At 41.4% G+C, this 23,055-nt stretch overlaps 3 protein-coding genes and 1 long non-coding RNA gene across 15 annotated transcripts in view; 1 reads left to right on the top strand and 3 right to left on the bottom strand.

The window, feature by feature from the left end:
- The window catches only part of LOC6733719, a 36,404-nt gene extending 34,807 nt beyond the window's left edge, over positions 1–1,597 (bottom strand). For all 8 annotated transcript variants that reach the window (XM_039292610.1, XM_039292608.1, XM_039292611.1 and 5 more), the window contains exon 1: positions 1,094–1,597. In XM_039292610.1, the coding sequence (XP_039148544.1) occupies positions 1,094–1,172 (79 nt within the window). In that variant the 5' untranslated portion in view covers positions 1,173–1,597. The remainder of the gene's footprint in view (positions 1–1,093) is intronic.
- Positions 1,598–2,764: 1,167 nt separating this feature from the next.
- Positions 2,765–14,835, top strand: LOC6733715 (PTB domain-containing adapter protein ced-6). Of its 4 annotated transcripts, none has more exons than XM_039292871.1 (7): positions 2,765–3,015; positions 10,082–10,394; positions 12,715–13,151; positions 13,213–13,454; positions 13,512–13,919; positions 13,981–14,111; positions 14,171–14,835. In XM_039292871.1, the coding sequence occupies exons 1-7, from the start codon at positions 3,005–3,007 to the stop codon at positions 14,228–14,230; spliced, it is 1,602 nt and encodes a 533-aa protein (XP_039148805.1). In that variant the 5' UTR covers positions 2,765–3,004; the 3' UTR covers positions 14,231–14,835. The 4 variants fall into 4 exon arrangements, with proteins under 4 accessions (XP_039148805.1, XP_016026685.1, XP_016026684.1 ...); XM_016167171.3 differs by lacking the exon at positions 2,765–3,015 and adding an exon at positions 6,094–6,510; XM_016167170.3 differs by lacking the exon at positions 2,765–3,015 and adding an exon at positions 6,113–6,169.
- On the bottom strand, positions 3,687–5,600 carry LOC27207441. Its single transcript, XR_001600427.2, has 2 exons — positions 4,133–5,600; positions 3,687–4,071 (listed from the first exon to the last, which is right to left on the bottom strand). It is a non-coding gene; the product is annotated as an uncharacterized LOC27207441 (long non-coding RNA).
- An 8-nt stretch (positions 14,836–14,843) lies between the features above and the next one.
- Positions 14,844–23,027, bottom strand: LOC6733714 (pyruvate dehydrogenase (acetyl-transferring) kinase, mitochondrial). Of its 2 annotated transcripts, none has more exons than XM_002080725.4 (6): positions 22,097–23,027; positions 17,280–17,487; positions 17,033–17,223; positions 16,394–16,968; positions 16,230–16,328; positions 14,844–15,147 (listed from the first exon to the last, which is right to left on the bottom strand). In XM_002080725.4, the coding sequence occupies exons 1-6, from the start codon at positions 22,218–22,220 to the stop codon at positions 15,076–15,078; spliced, it is 1,269 nt and encodes a 422-aa protein (XP_002080761.2). In that variant the 5' UTR covers positions 22,221–23,027; the 3' UTR covers positions 14,844–15,075. The 2 variants fall into 2 exon arrangements, with proteins under 2 accessions (XP_002080761.2, XP_016026683.1); XM_016167715.3 differs by lacking the exon at positions 14,844–15,147 and adding an exon at positions 15,159–15,294.
- Positions 23,028–23,055: the final 28 nt, after the last annotated feature.

Raw genomic sequence — 23,055 nt, 5'->3', positions numbered from 1 at the left:
AATTTTAAATGGCAAAAGAGTTTTTTGTAATTACTTTAAATAAATAAATACTGCTTAAACATAATATTCTTATAATAGGGATTAATAATTTTGTTAATATATTTTTATATAATTCTTAAATTAAAATTTTGTTTCTTTACAGGATTTTGAAAATAAATCGTGCTATATTATCCCACTGTTGTACTCCACGTGCTTTACTATACTTGCTTAGTTGGGAAACTGGGGGGAAACAAAAGTTTCTGGGTAGCTGGACAAATTGCAAGTCTATTGAATTTTTATTAGAAGCATAAATCAAAAAGCGTTAGATTTGCCAGCTGGGGAAAGAGTTCGATAAATATGTCAATAGATTCTGCACATAGATAGCCGCCAAAGGGTTAAGAAAGAGGACAAATCAAAGATGAGCAAACCACAAGAACTTTCAATGGGAAGAACACATCAAACTTTTGATAGGCTTTATCAGTCTGCAACTGATTAGTACTCTGGGTCTAGACATAAATATTTATTATTAAAATAAAGTTGTGAACGTCTTGGACTTTCTTTTAAAAAATCTTTGATTATAAACATTTACGTCACTAGTTTTGTGTGTGGAAAAGGAATGTTTCCATTTATCTTATCTATATTCATGAATTTATGACAAACTAAGAGTTTGTTATTAACACACTTAAAATTCGAAGCCCGCCAATCGGCATTCACGAGCAGAGTTGCCATATTTATGTTTAAAGAACACAGATAACAGCTGATTGCCTCTATAGGAATTTCCAATCAGACTCTCCCATTTTTTAACCAGCTTTGCAATACCTTAGATGAGCGTAAAACTAAAGAGATTTGAATATTGACAGAAAAGGCGTAATAAGGCACAGCGGCCACCAATGGGTTAATGGCCCAAAGAAACCCCCAACAACGTGAAAACAAAACGCAACGCAAAGCGAAACACAACAAAACAAAAACTAATTGGAAAACCAATATCGAGGAGAGCACAGTTATCAGGTCGAAAATCGGGAGATACGTGGGCTACAGCACAGATATAACTTACATATATGCATGTGGAAGAGGGACGGGTGGTGGAGGGTAGGGGGAGTTGGGGCTAACTTACTTTGGAGTTTCAGTGTGGAAGTTGAATTAGAAGTAGAAGAGGACGAAGCGCTGGTGGAAATATCGGGCACATTTTCCATGTGCGCAGCTTTAACAACCAATTTTAGAATGCACTACTCTCTTAGCGGTTGGCACATTTATTTCGCTTTATTGAGAATGCATTTTCATTTTTGCACACCAGCTCGCACGCACACACACACAGGTGACATGGGCGCTCGCACACGCACACAGCGACACCGAAATCGCAGAACTCTGGGATATCGAAAAAAGGTAAACAAAACTTTTTCACTGCCTCCCTGTGCGCAAGCCGTGGAGTCCCTTGGCGGATTTCGATGTGCTTCAGCTGGACGATGCATAAAATGCAACAAAAATCAATAATATCACCGTTTCACACACGAAATTATTAAAAAAAAACGATAGCGAAAATATTTTGAGCTACTCCAAAACTGTGTGCATGTCAAACTGTCAAACATATGACGGCAGAGTTGCCAGAAGTTGCAAGGGGCGAGCTCCAACGAAACTAAACGACGATGAGCTTGAATTTTTCAAAATTGATAACTTAATATACAACAAGTATATAATACTTTACAAATCAATAAGCTTGTAAGCTTAACGAATTGCAAGTCTCTGTGCGTTATAAATATGTTTAAACTATATCTAACTATCTGGCAGCACCCTAAGGGTTCCATTTATCGGCTTATCGGTTGCACACAGATTGGTGTAGCAGTCAAGATGACAACTCCAACATTCAATTATCGAAAATCGGCACTAATTTTAAAATTTCAAATTGAATTTCAATTCCTTGTTCTGTCAGTCTGTTTTTATTCGCATGTGTTTTATAATTATTTTCTTTCCGTTTAATTTTAAACGCCCCTGTTTGTATATTAGTATGGAGGTGCCTAGTCAGTCGATGGTCTCGTAGCTATTACTACTACCGAATATGTTAGACATAGTTTTGTAAGCTCTGCTATCATTTTTAATAAATAAATAATATAGAATGAATTAATTTCTAATTTCTAATATCCTGCCATACGTTTCCGATGCTCGAAAGATATAGTTTTTTGGCGCTGGAATTTTAGAATTATTTTACAAGTTTTAAATAGTTGTATTTCAAAACACTGAGTTTGGTTCGCTTGGTCGTGAGCAGGAAGTTCTATTGCTCCGATTTTTGTTAGAGCCCAAGGAAAATATTATAATTTACATATTATATAACTTATAACCATTCTAGTTACACTGCTCATGACAGACTAGTTCAGCTTAGTTCAATCATATCTATCCTCTTGTTTTTAAAGATCATAAAGTTTAATGTCAAAATCCTTGAACGGGAAGTAAAATGGGCGTAAGATGTAAATGACATTTAGTGTAATTCGTATATGTATGTACATATGTATATTACAAGCTATCGTAATATATGTATGTACATATGTACATACAGCCCTTGAGACCGTCTATCTTTGATAGGCAACGACTTTCGCCGAACTTTCCTTGGATTTTTCCAGCAGCCGACCCCGCGGTTTTCCGCCCCTCCTCGCTGCCCGCCGCTTCCCTCGACCAGCGGAAGTCTCGCGGCTCTGGCTCGGCTCTATCAAAATCAACGGGCGGCGACTGAAGCGAACACAGAATAATTGCCATAGCTGTGTGCCAGCGCCAGTGCCAGTCAGTGCCAGCAGTTTGAAATCGACGACAACATCAGCAGCAACAAGCATTGCAACAACAGCGGCGGCGCGGTGATAAGTCGGCTGCTGGCTTGTTATTTTATTGTCGCTTTTGTTGCACATTGAAAATAATACACAAAATAATTGAATTACTCGAAATGTGTGCATGTCCGTGTGCGTGCGACTTGCGTATGTATGAGTGGGTGTGTGTGTGTGTCGTGCCTTTATGGGGGCGTTCAGGGCCCCGCTGATAAGCGATGATCAAGAGGTAAACGAGATAAGCGCTGCTCATTTGCAAGCACAGGCAACACCCGCTAAATGAACCCGCCAACTCGATAATGCGCGATATCAGCAAAAATAATATTTGTCTTCTGAATTCTCTTTTAATGATAATTCGATGGAGATTGTTATTATATAAATCAGCATGGGAAGCATAATAATATTATATGATATTTATATTATTATTATTATTATATATTATATGCAAATGTACATTAAATGGCTTGTTATAGCATAGTCTTTGGAACTAATCCGCATCGCGTTGCTTGTTTGATTTGCATCTTTGAGTTTCTTATTTATATGCATTTTGAGGCACTTTGACAGTACTCCCCACTTTTGATTTCCTACAGTGTTCCCCGTGCTCGGCGACATGTGATAAGGAGCGTGAGGTGGAAACGTGACACTCGGCGGGGCGGGCATCGGCACGTAAATTATGCTGATGACACCGGCTCCGCACCCAGGCTCTGAAAAAGCTGAAAAGCCCGAAACTCGGAGTGAAAAACTGAGCGAGCGATTGCGCTTGAAAAATACCAGCACGTTCCTACGAGCTGCAAAGCAACAAGAATAACTGGCTTCGACTGCCATTTGATCGCAGCGCACAAATATTTACAATACCATTTAATGACATTTCGCCTTATAAAAGAATGAGTGAGGAACGTATTTTCTGGTTTCATGCATTTTATTTGGCTAATTGGGCCTTTGAACTCTATTGCTTCGATGATGAAAACGACGCCAAGATAACGTCATGTGCGACGAAACAAGCATTCGCAGTCACGCCCCCTCAGGACTCCCCTCCCCTCATCCAACGAACATCCGGAGTCAACGCCCCTTGGCGACGATAACAATTCGAAAGAGACCCCGATCAAAATGCAATTGCGAGTTTTTAAAGGCCATTATTACTTGCAAATAAGGGGCAGATCGAACGCCCCCTCAAGAAGTGCACATTGAACCATGTCGATGGTGCCAGTTTCGCTCAGCCCTTCTAAGTTCTCCGTAGTAAGATTGATTAGATTTCCATGTGCGAAACCAAGACTATTAGACATTTCTGCCGAGAAACGGAATGTCGTTAAACAAACCTTTTGAAAATCCACCTATGACTTAATTACCTTGTTATAAGCTTATGAATAGATTCAATGTAGTTTTAATGAGCGGAAGCTTTTTAACTAGCACGGTTGCAGTTTGGAAAGCCCAAAAATAGCGTTGCCCTTTGCCGTGTGTGGGCTTGCATAGGTCACCCTGTTGCTCCACGGGAAAATCTCTCAATGAAAAGCCATTCGGAGTTTTCCTTTTGGCCGGCGGAAAGGAAACTGGTAATAAAATTACAGCGGGAGAGAAAATAATAGCTGCAATATCTGCTGTCGGCGGCGCAGCGAGCGGCCTCTAACTGTAAATGGCCAATATTAGGCGGAGAGGAAAACCGAAACAGGAGCTTAAAAGTCCGGCGAAGAGATAAAGAGAGAGAGAGATCGCGGTGACAGAGAGCGGGTGTGGGAAAATTGTACGTATGGCCAGATGCAGCGAAACGACAAGGAGAGTACAGTGGGTCAAACAATTTAAAAGGGACATCAAAGTTAAAATTCCACAAGGACACAATGCGAATGCCTGAAATGATCTTAATAGTAAAGTTTTTAGTACTGAAACTCACTTGATCTTTAAAAAGCTGTTTATTCCCGTTTAAGGGTTTCAACCTCATTAACAGTCTTCAATATCGTTTACCTAGAAACCGAACAGCTATTAAATATTAAGTACCATAAGCTATTTGTGATTTTTAGGCTTTCACGCCAATTTATTTTGCTAAACGGCTTTTGCATTCCACAGTGCCTGCATCCAAACTGAAACTACAATTGCAGTGGCCCCACACACATATACCCTCATCACGCACACTCCTTTATGTCAAGCCGGTTTTATTTTGGTTGGTGAAGGGAATGGGGGTGGTCAAAGGGGAAGGGACTGCAGTTAAAATGTGGCAAAATGGAAAAGGAAAATGTGTACCAGAAAAATGCAAGGCATGCCACCAAACAATAACAACACCACGGCAGCGTCGAAAGCAACAATTGGACAACGAATAACGACAACAATAATCAAATCCTGGTACATTATTATATGGTCGACTTGGGGAACCAGTTTTATTGCAATTTGTATTTGAAGCGGCCAAACAGCCCCAGAAATTACGTATTACGAAAATAAATATATTTTTCTCGAAGCTGCTTCTGCTTCTTCGTCTTCTGCGGCTTATAACAAAAACAACGGCAATGCTGTGTCTTTGTTTTTACGTCAGGTCGAGATTACAAGCACACATACAGGTACAAGCAGGTTACATGTGTGTGGGTGAGCGCACTTGCCCCACCTGTTGCCGTAATTTTAATTGGCCAAAACCATTTCGGTGGAATCTCGAGATAGTGCCGTATGTTCTTGCATTTGTGGAAAATCATTTTTCTGGCAAAATGTGAAACAATTGAAAAGCAACAGGTAAACAAGCAGAAATACCCACACACACACAAATGCGGGCATTACTAAGCGGGCATATGTTTGTGTGGCAGTGAGGCTCCAACCGCAAAAGAGAAAACTACAGCCGATCACGTTCTCACCTATACAAAACTGGTAGGTCTTTTTGCTGGGGCACAACGACTTTAAGTGCAAATGCCCTCATATTTTAGCTAAAAAATTAAACCTTTAATTTTCGTTTCTATTTGGCTATTTCAAAAAGCAACAAGCAAGCATTAAAATGAATAGTTCACTAATTATAATATTTTTCTAACTCTTAAAATAAAGTTTAATTTCGAACGAGGAAAATAACTTACAAACTATTTGTCAAATTTTTAAATGTATTTATATTTATGTTACCTGGTGTCTTTTAAAAATCAACTTGTTCTAAAAATTATGGTGCCACTTAGACTGCTTCAACATATGAATCATCTGGTGTAGGGCGTCCACGAGTTTCCCCTAGCCGACCTTCCTGTCCCAGAACTAGTTTTGCATCTGAAGCCTCTGCTCTCTCTGGAAGTGCATCCAAGCCGGAGAGAGAGCCGACGCCGACTGCGCAGCCTGGAGAGCCGTGTTTTGGTCGCAATGGCAATCGCTGCCAAGCCAGTCAGTTTGTTGATGGGCGCGTGATCGGTAAATCGAAGTAGCGGACCGTGAAGGTGCAGAGGATATTCCACAGAGCACACTGTTGTTGTTGTTGTCGCTGGTCGTTGTTGTTGTCTTTGTGGTTGTTGTTGCTGCTGTGTTATCGTGTAAATTTGCGCAGTTCAGCTTGAAAGCAGAGAAAAAGAGAGAGAGCGCGAAAACATAAAACCAAACCGTTGTCTTTTAAACTCTCCCCGCCAGCATCCCACCACTCTTGTTGTTGTTGTTGTGATTTTGTTTTCGTCTCGCGTGCAGTTGGAAAATAAGAAGTAATACTACAAACTGCACTAATTATTTTAATCAACGAAAAAGACGAGCATAACGAGTGAAAACAGGCGTAAATAGTTTGGCAAAAGTAAGTGAGCGATTAAACACATCCAAAGTCGCGCTTTAAACGTTATTTTCTGCAAAGTCATTAGCCAAAGGCAGGTCAAGAGAGAAAGGGAGAGCAAAGGCAGAGAGCGCTGAGTGGGAGGAAAATGAAAATGCGAGATCGAAACGGCTAGAGAAGATGAGGGAAAGAGCCAGAAACAAAGTCTTTGTTTAATTTCAATGGCACTTGAAAAATTAAAATTACAAATCACCATTGCTCTCCAGCTCTAATCTCTACAATTGTTTATCTCTCACGTCGGCGCTCACGCTCTCAGTCTCCGGCTCTCTCGAGTGAATAAAAACGTAGCGACTTGAAAAAGTTGGAGCCCAGCTTTTTTGTTGTGCTATTCGCTGCTGTCTCCCGTCGCGTTCGTTTGTGTTTGGCGCCGTGGCGCTCAAGAAATAGCGGTGAATTGTTGTGCCTGTGACTGTGCCTGCTGTTCCTACTCCTACTCCTCCTTCCACTTGTAACGGTATGCGTGCGTGCAGAAAAATAGAAGGAGATACAAAAAGCCAAGAGCAAAAGCAAAAGTGCTCAAAAAGCAATTACAATATAACTGAAATTAACGTTTTGTGGGCCAGTGTGCCTAATGAAATCCCATGTTGTGTTTATTACATTGGCTTTCCAAACTAGGACACAGAAAGAAACATTTAAGAACATCTGCTCAATTTGATTTTTGCGATCAGATCATTTGTACGATTAGTTTTTAGATGAATGTTTTTAATTCATTGTGTGTTATCCACACAACTATTTCCTAGAAGCGTTATGTTACTGATGTATAGCTCTAAATTTTGCTGCGGATTTAACAAGATGTTCACCTGTTTTTCTCTGTGTACACTTAGAGAAACAGTCACGCACAATGGCAAATAAGCACGCAAGGTCCGCGTGTCCCAGCTTCAGCTTCTGCTAATTATGAAAGTTGAAAAAAAAAAACACCGACGCTTTACTTTGTTTGTTTGTTTTTGTTAGCCTTGTGCAATGCCTTGTGTTGGCCAAACACCTGTTGAATGCCGCCCGAAAAAAAGACTGCAAAACGGCAAAGAAAGTGTCTGGCCAGCATGAAAAGAAAATGCCCGTAAACACATGGCAACATAAAGCCATAAAACTAAAACTGAAAAACACAAGTCAGCAAAGAGAGTGGAAATGGAGGACCGAAAATGGTTCACAATAATTTCACAGTCAGTGCGCAGGCCCAATTGAATTTAAATTTCGCTTCTCCCCCACTCCTCCAATCCACCTCTCCCCCCTCGGCCACATTCTCTTACCGCATTTGCATATCTGATGTGTAAGTAAGTACACACAGCGTTGTCTAATCTCAGTCGCTGGAAATCTCAGTAATTAGGGAGGGCAGCTCGGCTTGTTCCTAGCTAAATCTTGGAGATTATTGAAACTTATTCATATTTATTGCTTAGTTCGCCTTTAGGTCACCAGCATAAAACTAGCTGTTTTCTTTTTAAAAACTATAAACAAGTATTTGATTTACTACCTTTGTATATTAAGAGCTGATTGTTAAGCCGTAAGTGCTGTTACAAAGTAAAGAAACACATATTTGCATCTTGTAAAATCCCTTATATTAGAGAAATTTTAAATTTTGAATAGTCAGAAAACATATACATAAAAATTCAGAAAGAATATACATATTTACCTTGTACTGAAGGAACCCATATAAAAACGTCCTCCTAAAATGGTAATTGCGAAATACTACACAAGAAAATCGTCTATTATCTGCACAATTTCTGTAAAGTGACAGCCACAGAGAAATAGTGTCAAGTTGCTCTCGTCCGCTAATATCAATTTAGACGATATACATACGAGCAGATCTGGCACGCAGTCTGCATTCCCAATGATGCGGGATGGATTTGGATTGTGGGGCGGAATCCCTAAGTGCGATAAGATGCGGAGAACTACTTCCGCGACTTGGCTGTGTTTTGTTAAATGTACTATCTGTGTATGTGCGTAGTATAGCGACTTGTACGGAGTACATAAACATATGCATATCTGCGGTTTAGTTGTCTACATTATCTTTTGTTCGTCGTTTGAAAAATGTGTGTAGTTGTTGGGGTAATTGCGCACAATTGCCGGGCCACAGGGTGCTTCGAGTCTTTGTTTTTGGATTTCGTTTCCGATGCTTAGCTACGAAAGCCAAGCGTTGTGCTATTTTCGAATTTTGTATTTTATAACCCGGGCTGTCGTCATCGGCGTCGCTTGCCGTTTTTGGCCAATTTAGCTTTCGCTTTTGTGCGATTGCCTAACGAAACCCCCGTTCCCAATTCCCCACCGCACTTCCCTCCTTTTTGGCCAACTCCAAATAAATCAAACCCGTACAATACACACATGCAAGCGCCAAACAAAGAAAAAGAGAGCCAAAAAACCAGCAGAGCTTCATTAATTTTTTGCAAGATTTTTCTTAATTATGAGACGGCACGAAATGTGAGAATTGCACGAAAGAACCAATTCACAAAAGATCCGTTCGTCACATCATCTCTGTCCACAAGGTGTGACTTTGATCCGGTGTGAGCTCAGCTTAGCTTAGCGACTTTGTTCTAATTTTGGTTTATATCTTTTTTTTTTGTCGTATTTGTGGTTTTACTTCTGAGAAACTGTTGCCTTATTGTCTTTGCACAATGACGACTGACGACTGAGTGCATTTCTACATCCGTACAGTGGGTTTCGTCACTCAAAATGTGTGAGCCCGTAGCCTGGAAAATGGATAAACCAGTCACTTTACTAGCTGGTGGTGGCTTCATGGTAGCTTTATGATTTCAATATTATTGCCTTGCAAATAAGTATGTAACTTCTCTGGTCTGGTGAGCTCATTTATAATATCGAAATATTAAATGTTCCATAGGGATCTCCTTGCAATTAAATTTAGTAAAAATTGTTCCAAAGGGAGCAATCAAGGTGTTTATTAATTTGTTTTAATACTCAAAAGTAACATTACTTCGATGATCTCTGGCTCTTTAGCCATCTAAACTATAAATATAAAAGCAATTAATCAAATAACACACTTTAGTGACTTTTAAACAGCTTCGTTTTGCTTTTTTGTTAGATTTGAAAGATGCCAAAATTGTATTTCAAGGTTGATAAATAAGTGATTTAAACTTCCTAGAATCGCGTTTATTTTTTACACGTTTAAGAGGATTAAATTACGACTAAATGTTAATTTTTCTATGTGTATAGTTTTATAAAAGTGTCTAGGTCCAAGTGCACCGATCTCGACAGCTGACGAAGGCAACAAATAAATCAGGTTTGAGTCTGCGATGACGCAGATGGGATTGGCTTCCATAGATCCCGATCTCCCCCTCCGCCTACCCCATCGAGCACTGTAGATTCTTTGCTGTCCCTCTCTCCGAACACGATTTGCAATTAGCCAAAAGAATACATTCAGATTCAGTTGGTTGTATAACGATAATTAGCAGTACAGCGGCAGCTGGTATTTGTATGCACACTGTATTTTATACTCGAGGGATCCGAGAGGAAAAACCCAACACAATGCCGGCGACGGGCAAAGTTCAATCCGCAGCTCATTTGCCAATTCTGATTCCCATTGCAGCTCCCTCAAACGCTTAAAAACGGCGCCGACCACAACAATGCCTTATCAGCCAGCCAACAGCGGCGGGACGTCTGGTGGCAGCAAGGCGGCAGCCAAGATGGCCCAGCTGAAGTTCTGGAACAAGCAGAACAGCAGCAAGCAGCAGCAGCAGGACAAGGACAAGGACGCCGCCGACGGGGGCAACAACACCAGTGGCGGCGGCACTGGCAGCAACAGCAACGGGGATGCCAAAAGCGAGGCCAAGAACGGCAAGCGCAACTGGCTGCACACGCCGGAGCAGCTCATCAGCGGACACGCGGTCTATCTAGTCAAGGTGAGCAAGGGACAACCCACCTGTGACGACCGACCCCGATAGGCGGTACATGGCGAGAAACATGGTCGCCGATTTCGCTTCTTTGTGGTGCTGAGAAACTCATACACCCAAAGGGCGTAAAATGAAAACAAATATTTAACAGATTCGACGTCAACGTTAGTTTAAATTAAATGGCATCGCCATAAACTTTACTTTAGTATCCCTTTCAATTTTTAGTGGTCTTCTCTGCGTATACGTAATATAGGCTATAGATATTTTACCCACTAACTTTTTTATTATAGGAATTTTTATTCACATAGAATATTTTTGTATATTTGTTTTTATATTATACCAATATCAGTCTTTTAGTGAATCAAATATTAATAATGTACTATTTATACAGTTACGGTAACAATAATAGCACCAAAAGCACATTTCGTGTTTGCCCCATCGTTTCTCTATTTTCTGACATTTTTTCATAATTTTTTTAACTAATCTTAAATACTACAATGATTTTCAATCAAAATAATAAAATTGGTAACAGATCTAATGGATATTTTAAAAATAATTGGTAAAAGAAAAAAAAACCTCAAAATTTAGGCGGTAACAAAAATAGCACTGTTTCTCGTATTTTGCTAAAAACTAACTAAAAAAATAAAATAAGAGTTCAACAAATGGATTATATCTTAAGAACTATGTTTAAAGAATCTTAATATTTGGTTGCGTGACCATTGTAGGCAATGACAGCTGCGCATCCTCTTGGCATGGAGTCCACCAAGTCCTGGTACCGTTTTTGAGGAATTTTGCTCCATGAATCCTTGATCCTCGATCCCCCATAAATCCAAAGTTCCTCGTTATGGTTGGGTTTGGCTTCAGAAACCTTTTTTTCACGTCCGCACAAAGTTTTTCGATTGGATTCAAGTCGGGTGGCTGAGCAGGCCATTTCATTCCTAGGATCGATTTCTGCTCAAACCACTTTCGAGCCTTCTTCCTCGTGTGTTTTGGGTCGTTATCCTGTTGAAATGTCCAAAAAAACGGCATTTCATCCTCGGCATATGGCGCCATCACATTTTCCGGGATATCTGTGTAAATGTGCGGATCCATGATGCCTTGAATCATATGAATCGGATCTACTCCATAGTATGAAAAGCACGCCCATACCATGATGTGTGATCCCCCGTGCTTTACCGTCTTAAAGGTGAAGCGAGGATTATATTCAGCTCATGGTGGACGCCGAACATAAGACCAAGAGCCTTTCCAACCAAAAAAAAAAAATTTTGCTCTCATCTGACCACAAAATGTAGCGCCCCTTCTCCACAGGCCAGTCCTTGCGTATCTTGGCATATTCGAATCGCTTTGCCACATGCTTCACAGTCAAAAGCGGGACTTTTCTGGGACTGCACACATTAAAGTTGTTTTGTCTTAAGTGTTTGCGAACTGTTTCCACGCTTGCAGCTATCTGGAGCTCCTTCTTCAGTTCCGTCGCCGGCTTAAAAGGCTCCTTCTTGCTTTGCAGAACCAAGCGCTTGATCTCCACGTTGGACATAGAGGGCTTTCTTCCACGTTTTTCGTTATTTTCGACAAACAGAAGTGCGTTGCGGATCATTTTGTTTGAAAAACCAACAAACCGCCCCATTTAAGCGTAGGTTTTACCTTCAGAGATCATGTTTTTAATTAAATTCCTTATTTCGACGGTGAAATGCTTTCCCCGACCGATAACTAAAGAATTTTTGGTCTTCTTTCGAAAAAAATTCAATTAAAACCTTTAATGCAACTCCTTTTTTCAAAATTTGTCGAAAAAAAACCCAAAGCAATCAATCCTATTAATTTTATTCAGCAAAAACGTGGTCAGTGCTATTTTTGTTACCGCCTCATTTAGCGCGATTTTGCAGAAAGTGCCCAAAAACAAAAAGAACCGTTACATTGAGAGACTAAAAATTTCTTGCTTAGAGAGACAACATATGGTACTTATTATTCATGCAATCAGACTTTAAAAAAAATAAACATTCAATACTTTTTTTTAGGAAATCAACTTTCCACCCGCAGTAGTGCTATTATTTTAACCGCAGCTGTAGGTTTAATGTTACATATCAATAATTCGCCAATCTAAATTTGAGTATGACTGACATACCTAACATTCTTATTTCCTTCAACAGTTAAATAACTTCGTTTTAGTCGAATGCAATTTTCAAGTTTTAAGTCGATCGTAAAATGGAACACATTTTTTTCCATAGGAAACATATTTTTGCCTTAATAGGCAATTACAACGAAATAGTTTAAAAAGTAGTTTAAACACAAAAATTCAATTTTTTAATGGCATGTCGTTGTCTTCGTTTTCCAGTTCTTTGGTAACCTGAGCGTGGATCAGCCCAAAGGGATTGAGGTGGTCAAGGAGGCCATTCGGAAGCTGCAGTTTGCCCAGCAGATGAAGAAGGCGGAAACGGGCACCCAGGAGAAGTTCAAGAAGCTGGAGATCACCATTAGCATCAAGGGCGTGGCAATCCAGGAGCCGCGCACCCACAAGATCCTCCACCAGTTTCCGCTCTACAATATTTCGTATTGTGCGGACGAGAAGGGTGTGAAGAAGTTCTTTAGCTTCATTGCCAAGACGGTGAAGACGCTGGACGGCAGCGATCCGGCGTCAAATGGCCATGCAAACGGAAATGGCGATGGTAGTGCTAAAGTCGAGGAGAGCCACGAGTGCTTTGTCTTCATTTCAAACAAATTGGCCTCGGACATCACGCTGACCATTGGTCAGGCCTTCGATTTGGCCTACAGGTGGGTTATTTAGCAGTTTTATTTAAGCCACATCATTTTATTGACTGTCTTTTATTAACAGAAAGTACATGGATAGCACCGAAAAGACGAATCTGAGCAAGGCGCAGCAACAGATTAATCATCTGCAGCAAACCGTAAACGTTTACAAGGAGCGTCTGCGAGAAGTTTCCGCCAAATTGCCAAAGGCCGAGCTAGATGCCCTGCTCTTTAATCTGGGAATCAAGGATATCCTGGAAGCGCCCACCACAGAGCCCCAGAATGGAATCGAGGTGGCCAGCGAAGCCCTGAGCAACGGCAAGCTTGGTAAAATGATGCTCAACTATTTGTCGTTCACAAATAAATTCCGTAACTCAATTTCAGATGATGATAAGCTGCTAATCGACACCAATTCCACCACAGCATCGACCCACTCAGCGTCGCCTAGCTCGTTCTTGCCAATTGTCCCGCCGCGGAACAATTTGTCCAGCCAGATCAGCATCGGCGGCAAGAGCAATAGCCAAAAGATGGACGAGCTGCTGCTGAACTCCGATTCCGATAGTGATTTCGATCCGCGAGCGGATGAGACGCAGGAGATCGGCAGCACGGGTCGCAGTGCGATAAGCAATATGTTCGGCTTCGAGCCGGCCAATAGCTTTGGTCAGCATTTGTTTTCCAACAACAACGACCACAAGCTGCAAAATAACAACAGCAGCTTACTGATAACGAGCAATAACAACAGCATTAACAGCAGTGGCTTCTCCAGCGAGCTGAACATAACGCCGCCATTGTGTATGTCTAAAAATCCATATCCAAGCTTATAAGTTACTAATGATATGTTTTCGTTTCACAGTGGCCCCTCCGCCAAAGATTGCCGCTCCCAGGCGCCTAAACTCGGTGACAACGGGCAACGGCCTGAATGGCAACACAGATCTATTCGGTTCGGATCCTTTCGAATTGAACAATGGACCGACCATTTTCAAGGTGAGTTTTGTCGAAACAAACTGCTGTAAGTCATAATTAATACTTTGATGCCTTTAAAGCAAAATCAGCTAAACCTTGACGACTTCTCGCTGGAGAGTTTGGATCCCCTGCGCAAGTAGAGCGGTGCTACCAAGGCCATTTTCACACTTCAACATGATTGGAACTTTATGACATTCCAAAAGTTTGTCTCATCGTTTATCCTTCTATGTTTCTCCGATTCGCATGCATTCCAATCCAATTGCAATTCGATTTATTTAATGTGTATTATTGTTTATATATTGTATTGTATTTATTATCATTGATTTTTTGTCGATTTTATATTGCATATTATGAATTCTACTATTATTATAATTATAAATATGATAATAATCTGAGGTCAAGATCAAAAGAACACAAGAAACAACCGCAATGCACTTTGTTTAAACGTATCAATTTGTTGCTGTAGTTGAATAGATTAATGGTCGAGTAAAGCGAATGAAAAATGTTAACAAGTGATAAATGTGAAAAATGCTAAACAATGCTAACTGAATGTGAGAATTTTGTATAAAATAATTATAAAGACATAACCCGAAGCAAATGAATCGATTACTGTATAGAGCCGAAATACGAGGAGAATTAAAGCAAAATGAACAATATTTAATGTTATTGATGCAATATAGAGAAATATTATTATTACTATTATTATTGTGTACGTAAAGAATAAAATGTAGTGCCTAAAAGAAAACTCCACTGTTTGATCTTTAACAAACTGCCGTTGTTGTCATGCATCCGTTTTATTTCAAATAACAACACGATAACTACACGTAACTGCCATGAATACAAATATGAGTTGCTTCCGTTGCTGCTGCAGTTTGGGAATGTTTGCCTAGGGCTAGTGATATATATCGTGATTCAATATCCAACAGTTGTTTCCTGAATAGTCCTCTTTGCTTAACCTGAGTAGCACTTGCTGGGAGCACATCCCTCATGCGTCCTGGAGAAAGTCGCAGCGCTTGGGTGTGGTGGCCGACAACTGGCGTGCGTTCATATCGGAGCTCTAGAAGATCAGAGAGTTTTGAAAGCTTAATGGTGACCCTGTGTGGCAAGAAATGAAAACCAATGAACTGCAAACGCGTCTGGACCAAATGCAGTCTTATGAATTCTTTAAAAAACCATATAAATAACGCCAACGATTGGAAAAGTTCTGAAAGAAATCATCAGTGGAGAGTATATAAGTAAAGAAAGAGGTATTTAAAATAAATACAAATAACTATAGGTATTAAGTTGGAATTTAAATGTTAATAAAACAAATGAAAGCAACAGAGGAAATGTAAATGAAATTCGCAAATTTCGGGTGAGGGAAATAAAGGTCAAATAGTTAAATTGTTACAAATAAAAATCAAACACAAACAGAGAAATCGTTCAGTTTTGGTGTATACTTTCCAGTTTATTTGTTTAAAACTTGTTTGACTTAACGAGTTAAATTAAATAGTGCGCTCAAAAAGATAAATGTACTATAACATTCATGCAGTTCGGGCTTTAGCCTAATTAAAATCCACAAATTAAAGCTAATTTCGTAAAGGTTTCAAAACATCAGTTTACTTCAGAGTATAAATGTTTGTCGTGTATATAAGTTTATATAAATATATATATATATATAGAATTTAATGGCTACAAACGTAATATTAAAGCCAAGGGCGCTGCGCCACTCGCTCCCCACAAAAACTAAACACAGCTTCAGCCCGCTCCAAAATGGGCAAAAATGTTTGTGGAATGTCAAATGTTAAATGACAATATTTCAAAAAATTTTCGAAAATCAAACGTGTTAAGGAGTTTGGGGCACATACAAACATAGGTAGTATTTAACATTAACATTACATTAAACAATAAATAAACACTTTTCACTTGACTGGGTTGCGGATGCGGGATGAGGGTTGCTTGCTTGCTTGCTGGGATTGGGTTTGATTGGATTGAATTCAATTGGTGCAGGGTGGCGCAAACTCTTTACACAGCCAGGCGGTTCGCTTCATTTCTCAACTCATCTCATCTCATTCTTTTCATTTTTTTGCTTTGCTCTTTGGCATTTTCACACGTCTACTGGCTGACAGCGCTCGTCTTCTTCTTTTTAGCGTATTTTACCTGATTCGACCAGTCACCCGTGGGCACGGTGGCGCGATAGAACTTTGAGCTTGTCTTGTTGAAGATCGGCAGCAATTCGTTTGCTTCGTCAGACAGAGCCTGCAAGGGAAGGAGTGGGTTTGGGTTAGCTTGCATTGGAAAATGTGCATGAGTGAAAGACCCACCTTTAGATAGATAATTGCATCGGTGCCGAATCCCTCGCAGGAGAGCAGCACAATGTCGCCGTGGAAATAGCGGGCGTAAAGCCTTGAGATCGGCAGACCGTATCCATAGCCCGCTAGTGGCACCGTATGCAGATCCGACTTCGAGGGCTGCGGCGCTGTGCTGTACATATACTTGAAGAGCTGATCGGTCTGGGAGCGGGGAATGCCGCCGCCCTGGTCAGAAATTTTCACGCAGATGTCCTCCTTGCCCTTGCAGATGGCTACTTTCAAGGGGGGCAATGTGTCATTGTTGTCATGGCCATGGTGCTCCACAACAGCACGCATAGAGTTCTTGAAGAGCTCGAAAAGCATGTAGTACAGGTGCGAGGGCACGTACACGGTGCGGATGGGCAGGTTGTCTCCAGGCTCGCTGCTGTGCTGCTGGATCTCCAGCGCCGGACTGGTCAGGTAGTACTGATCGCACAGGAATCGCGCATTCTCGTAGGCATCGCGAACCACATCCGAGAGATCACAGGCGGGATCCAGGCAACCAATGTGGCGGCCACCCGCATGTGGATTTCCGCCAAAGAGAAGGGCTTTAAATAGGCAAAGGACATGGTCAGTAATGTGCTCACTGGCATTATCTGGAGCTTGTCTTACTGTGCTGATTTATCAGCATTCGAATGCTGATTCGAGACATGTAGAGCCTGTCGAGAAAGTACTGAATGGAACTCTCTGTGGGCGCATCCACCTGGCCGCCCTCGTTCTCCTTCATTTCGATCACACCCTGGGCCATCGTTTGCACCACATCGTTGTGCCGATTTCTAATGAGATCCAAATCGGCCACAAACCTGAAAGGCAAATGTGATTAGTGAAATGCTGATCTACTGAAATTCGCATTACTCACTTTTGCAGATTGTCGTGGGTGGGCTCTGCTTTCTCGTACACCAGCACATCCTCGAAACTTTTGACGTACCAGGAACTAACTTCGCTTACGGATCTGGTGTGCAGCAGGTTGTCCGGCAGAAGGGCGATCTCCTTCATGATATTCGCCAGTCGAACAGGCAGCTCCTTGCGCAGGAATATGTACGATTTCTTCTCGCAGGCATTCTGACCTATTAAATTAAATTACAAAGAAACGATTAAGAAAACGTTTAAGAAAACGAGAGCAATACTACAAGTGTAGTCAATCAATTCAGCATTTGGTTTTGCTTGAGTTATCGCTGCATATTTGTTTGTTGTTCTAGATTATTCAGTATATTTTCCAGCGCTTCTAGATTATTTAAAATATTTTCCTCGCAAGCTTATCATTGCGGCTTTAGGCACTCAGTGATCATGAGCTCACGAGTGAAAACCTCATGGGGAGGAACAAACCAGCTAGAATGAACAGCCTTGACGTACATAAAAACGAAAACAGTTCTGAGCTGCACATAAATTCAATTGGATTAATTATCAGAGAGCCCCAAAGTACTTGAGCTAAATACATAACTACGCTTAGTATGTATACAGCCTGTACTTTCTTATAAACAAGCTAAGTTCAGAGCTCCCTGGCAAATGCGAAATAAATCAACCGCAGAAAACTTTGCCCTCGTCAGGCTTTTGAATTTGCCTTTGTGTTGTGTTGTCATTTTGTTGGTTTTTTTGTATTTGCTTCCGATTCTCTTAGTGTATGTATGTGCTTGGGTTTTTTTTCTGTTTGTTGTTTGTCGCGAGTCAACAGTTTCGTAACAAAGAGAAAATCAAGAAACTGCCGTCGAGGTGATAACGACGGATCCGCCTTATCGACGGGGTCTTGACCAGCCGGCAAAGACACGCCTTCTTTTCCGGCAATTGCTCGTCGCCAAAATCGAATGGCCACAATTCGCCAGGCTTAATTAGGATTCCAGATACAACGCAAAAAGCAACTAGATATATGCATACTATATACGTGGCTATGCCGAATAAATTGGACTGGAACCGCTTTATGAGTCAATTGTAACGAATTGGCCAAACAAAACAGAATCAATAAAACGAGTTATAAAGACGAACATAAATGCGGAAAGAGAGGCGATAGCCTGATGATATTGTTTTCAAGAACCTGCCAGAAAGCGATCGCAAACGCGAGAGATCTCCGTTCCGAGATACAGATACAGATATCAAAATGTGCTAGCTAGGGAGGGGGTGCGGCAATCGCCCCAACACACACGCGCTCCGTTCTGCCCGCTCCGCCCCCCAAAAGCTGGGGCGGCGGCGCAGGTGACCTCAAAACAGAGCTTTTAACGCTTTGTTTTTGTTTACTTGTTTGCCATTTTGGAACCGCTCTACGCCCTATCTCTCTCGTTCAGTGTATTCACTTGTTTTGACTGTAGTGTGGGGGAAAACAGAGCAAAGAAACCTCCAGACTCGATCGGATCGTCTGGCACTCCACAATATGTATTTAGACTTTGATGCATTGCTCTTGGCTGATAAGTCGCACCCTCACTTTCATCGGCGATAAATTCGCCAGTGGCGTTGAGTGTCCTAATCATAAGTGCCTTATGCATTTAGATAATTGCCCGCTATAAAAAAGGAAGCCGGGTTAAGAGGATTAAAGATTGGAAGTGTGCTAAGTAAGCACTCTTCATATTCCATTTTGATTTGGTGCCATTTGGTTATTATTTTCTTAATAATCAATAGCATTGAATAGTTAATAACTACGTGATATTTAGTATTTGGCAAGCTATTAACCCTTGTACGCTTTCGCATACTACAAATTTGTGTGCCCCAACAGGTTTCGAAAAAAAAAAAGCTGAGCTAAAGTATTCAATGCGTGTTATGTAACCAGAACTTAGCTGCTAGTTGGCGAAAAACTGTTGCGTGTTCTAGCAGTGAAATTGAAAACTGGCCACCGCACGAATTCATTACTGGAGCTCAGAATCGACAATGAGCTGCGGTTTCAATTCCATCCTCATTATCAGTGTGAGCCGCTCAATTGGCGATACAGGCTAATTTGGTCGTCGTTAATGGCGCATTCAATAATTTACAACGCATGGCACGCAATCAGCTGAGCAAAGGCGCAAAGAAATCCAATTTCTGAAAACGACTCAATCGTCCACTCAGTGCCACCACCATGCAATTACATTAGAATGGGTGCAATATCACACATGCATCTATCTTTAGACCAACTGACGTCACTGCGGGCCCCTCCTCCAAACCATGACCATCCCCTCTTTTGTAAAACAGCTGTTCTGTTGGTTCGGGAGCACAGCAATTTGACTCTTGAGTTGCATCAGCCCACCACCACCACCCATTGGCCCCCAAATCGTTGGAAAATTTGTGTGAAAGTCTTTCGAATACTCGTATGTATATTTGACTCACATTCGCCCTGTGACAGAAATACAAAAATACGGCGCGTGTGACTACGACTACGTCTTTATTATTATTATCGCCGGGGTGCTCACTCTTCTTCTGGCCATTCTGTTTCTGCTTTTGTTTTTATTTTGGCCAAGTGTTGACGTGCGCGTTTCTGCCTTTTTTTTTATCCTAAAGCGGTTCCAAAGTTCAGGCCCGAATTGTGGGCGAAATGAGGTGACAGCATCCTGGACTTTGCCCGAAATGGTCACAGTGATCTGATCCATCGCAATGCATCCATTATACAATAAACTTTGGAATTGTCTGACGCTGTGTTTTCAATTTTCCTCCCCCCGTAATGCCACAGATATAATTGTTGCTCTTTGTCGCGCGGAGAATTGGCACATGATCAACCATGATGAGGTTCCAAATTGGACTCCCTATATATGCCATAAGTATTTTATATTTTCCATTGATATGAATTCTTGGCCTTCGGATATATGGCGCAAATATTGTGAATTTCGCATAAACAATATAGGCCCTCGAAATATATTAAAGACTAGACTGTATAAAAAACGAGGCTCGTCGATGAGGCGCGAGTTTTAGAACCTTCTTTCCAGTTCTTACACCCCCCACTCACTTCGCCCACGAAGCGCTAATCGATGGTTAACCTGAATCATCATAAACTCGGGTGCATGGCATTATAATAACAATGTATGTATATATACGTATAACACCGAACCAATAACAAGCCACATTCTATAGATATAAGCATAATTACTCCAAGTTTATGGACCCCCACAAACGGCAGAAAAACACAATTAAGTGCCGGGTACAGTTGGGTACAAAACAAGCGCGCAAAGCAGCCTTATCTACAGACCGACATCAAAGTTCAAGTATAGGCAGGTATATATTAGCTATTTATTTGGTCACCTTCCTTTCCCGAGGGGTGCTGGCCTATTGGATGGCCATAAAGGCTTGTAAACTAATTCCGCTGTTTTGTAGCCCATAAATGAACCCATACCAGACTGACTAACTAAAAAAAACAGGAAAAAGCTCAGCACAAGTGGTCTTAAAGGGATAGAAAACAGTCGCAAGCAAGCCTGTTGTTTTGGTCTAAATTTAGATGATAATAGCTCAGCCTCCGGAGGCCAACCTTTTCCACATTTTCCTCCTCTTCCAGCCGAGCTACTTGGCCTGGCTTTTATTTCTGCTCACGTCGCATGCCAGTTTTTCAACGAGAATGCCCTAGAAGTTAGCACTCGAGTCTGCTGGTTGCACAGCAAAAAATTGAATTTCGACTAGAGCAGGTCTGAAATTAAAAGGTTATGTGGAAACAGTATCTAAAGGCTGCCATTTACGTTTATCTAGATATAATGCAACTTTTAGAAAATACACTGCAAACCAAGTTTGACTTCTCTGGGGACAGGAGCCACTCGATTCGAGGATTGCGTGTTCTTTTATTGGGGCAGGTTGAAGCCCTGGATTTCGGAGGGTGGGTTGCAGGGGGTGTTGGGTTGACATTGAAACGTCATTGAAGGCCACGTGCCGGCTGTTGGCGCTCAATGAAGTGTGGGCGGAAAAAAGGCGCCTTGCTCGCGTCCCCATTCTCGTGTTTCATTTTCATTGACGAAACTTGTTTATGAATTCTAAAACATGGCCATCTCATAAACAAGTTGAGCTATTCTGACTTCCGTTTTAGCAACAGGCGGTTGGCTGGGAAGCGGATTGAAAATGATTGGCGGGGAAGGGGGGTATCCAGGAAAGCCAAAGCTAAGCTGAATTGAACTGAGCATTCAATTGTTTATACTGCCTGTCTGTGTCTGCCTCTCTGTCTAGCGCGCAGTCGACAAAATAATATATGTAGATGCAAATGCTTAATTGACAATTCAATGGAACGAAATTGGCTATTAGATAACGGGATATTTGCGCAGTTTATTCTAAACTATAAACGAAACTTTAGACAACATGAAAATGTTAATCTCTACATAAAAGGTCTGCCTATAGATTTTCTATGTCAACTGGTTATGCAACATATGACGAATAATAAAAAGCAAAGGGAAGTAAAAAGTGAGTTAATATTTTCCAATACATAACATAACATACACTTTAGAGAAATATAACATTCACTTTTGACAAATATATTAAAAATCTAACGTAAACAATTAAAATGTTAATCTATTTTCGAACCAAACAACTCAAGTGTTTTTATAGCTTTTGGGGGCAAATCAAAACAAAGTGAGAATCAAACTTTCCATAGAAGCAAATTCTATTGGCAATCTCTATAACATCAAAGATCCTAAGCCTAATCAACTTGTACGATTACTCAACAGCACTTAGATAAGATCGTTGAAATATATATGTAGAAATGTATAGAACACCTTGGGTTCAAGAATCTTAGGCCCAGTTACTCACCAAAGTCCATGAACTGCTTTATCGAGAGGGGCGAGGGGTTGAAGCCCGAGTAAAAGTCGAGCATTTTGGCCAAACTCGCCATCGACGAGGAGGCGGCTGAGAATCGGACTGGAAACAGTCGCATGTTGGCTATATTTTTCTGGTTCGCGGGGGATTTGGGTGCTGATTACGTTTGCCGGTTGCTTTCGCTGCGCCTTTATCTTCAACAACTTTGTTTGCCACTTTAAATTATTGTTGAATTGCGATGAGAGGGAACAAGAGGAAGATGAAGCGGCTGCCGGTGTCCTTTCGCTCACCTTCGCTTTTATCGCGCTCTCGCTGCCCTTCTCACTCTCTTCGCAGGACGTTGACCGCGCTCTCGCTTTCTTCGCAGCCAGGAGGCGGGCGGAGGGGTTGGGGTTGGTGGGAGGTGTGCGACGAAGAGCGGCAACAACAGCTGGCAACGTCTTGAAAAACTCGAAAACTCTGGCAGTGTGCGCTCAATAAATCAATGGAGCGCTCTGATTAGTTTTAACCATACAAAAGCGGTACCAAAAATATATATTTTATTCTATATATCTTCTTTGTGTTAGCTTTGCTCCTCGTTGTTGTTGTTTTTGTTTTGAAAGGCGGGGGCGACGGGGCGCAGATTCTTCCTCTTCTCCTGGTGCGCCATAAACGTAGCTGATTTGTACGGTATTTGCTTCGCTGTGTCTTTTGTGCACTTTTGTCTCGCGATTTCAGCTGCAGTTCTTCGTGCGATTAACTATACTCGCAGTTGTTTATTTTGCGCGACTTCGACGCGAACGGTTGGGAATTCGGATTGAGAATGCGACTCCAGATGGCTCTGGATTCTCCAATGTTCGAAAGAACGCCGATTTTACCTAAAAGCTGCGAGCGCTTTTGCGTGGGCAGAGCTGGAGTGTTGGAAAGCGTCGAAATTGCGTCACGGTTTCGTCAGCCCCGGGCCAGCTGACTTC

Source organism: Drosophila simulans, chromosome 2R, assembly GCF_016746395.2.
Source record: "Drosophila simulans strain w501 chromosome 2R, Prin_Dsim_3.1, whole genome shotgun sequence".
Taxonomy (NCBI): domain Eukaryota; kingdom Metazoa; phylum Arthropoda; class Insecta; order Diptera; family Drosophilidae; genus Drosophila; species Drosophila simulans.
Note: the sequence above shows the minus strand (reverse complement) of the source record. Positions and strands in the feature narration are given on the sequence as shown.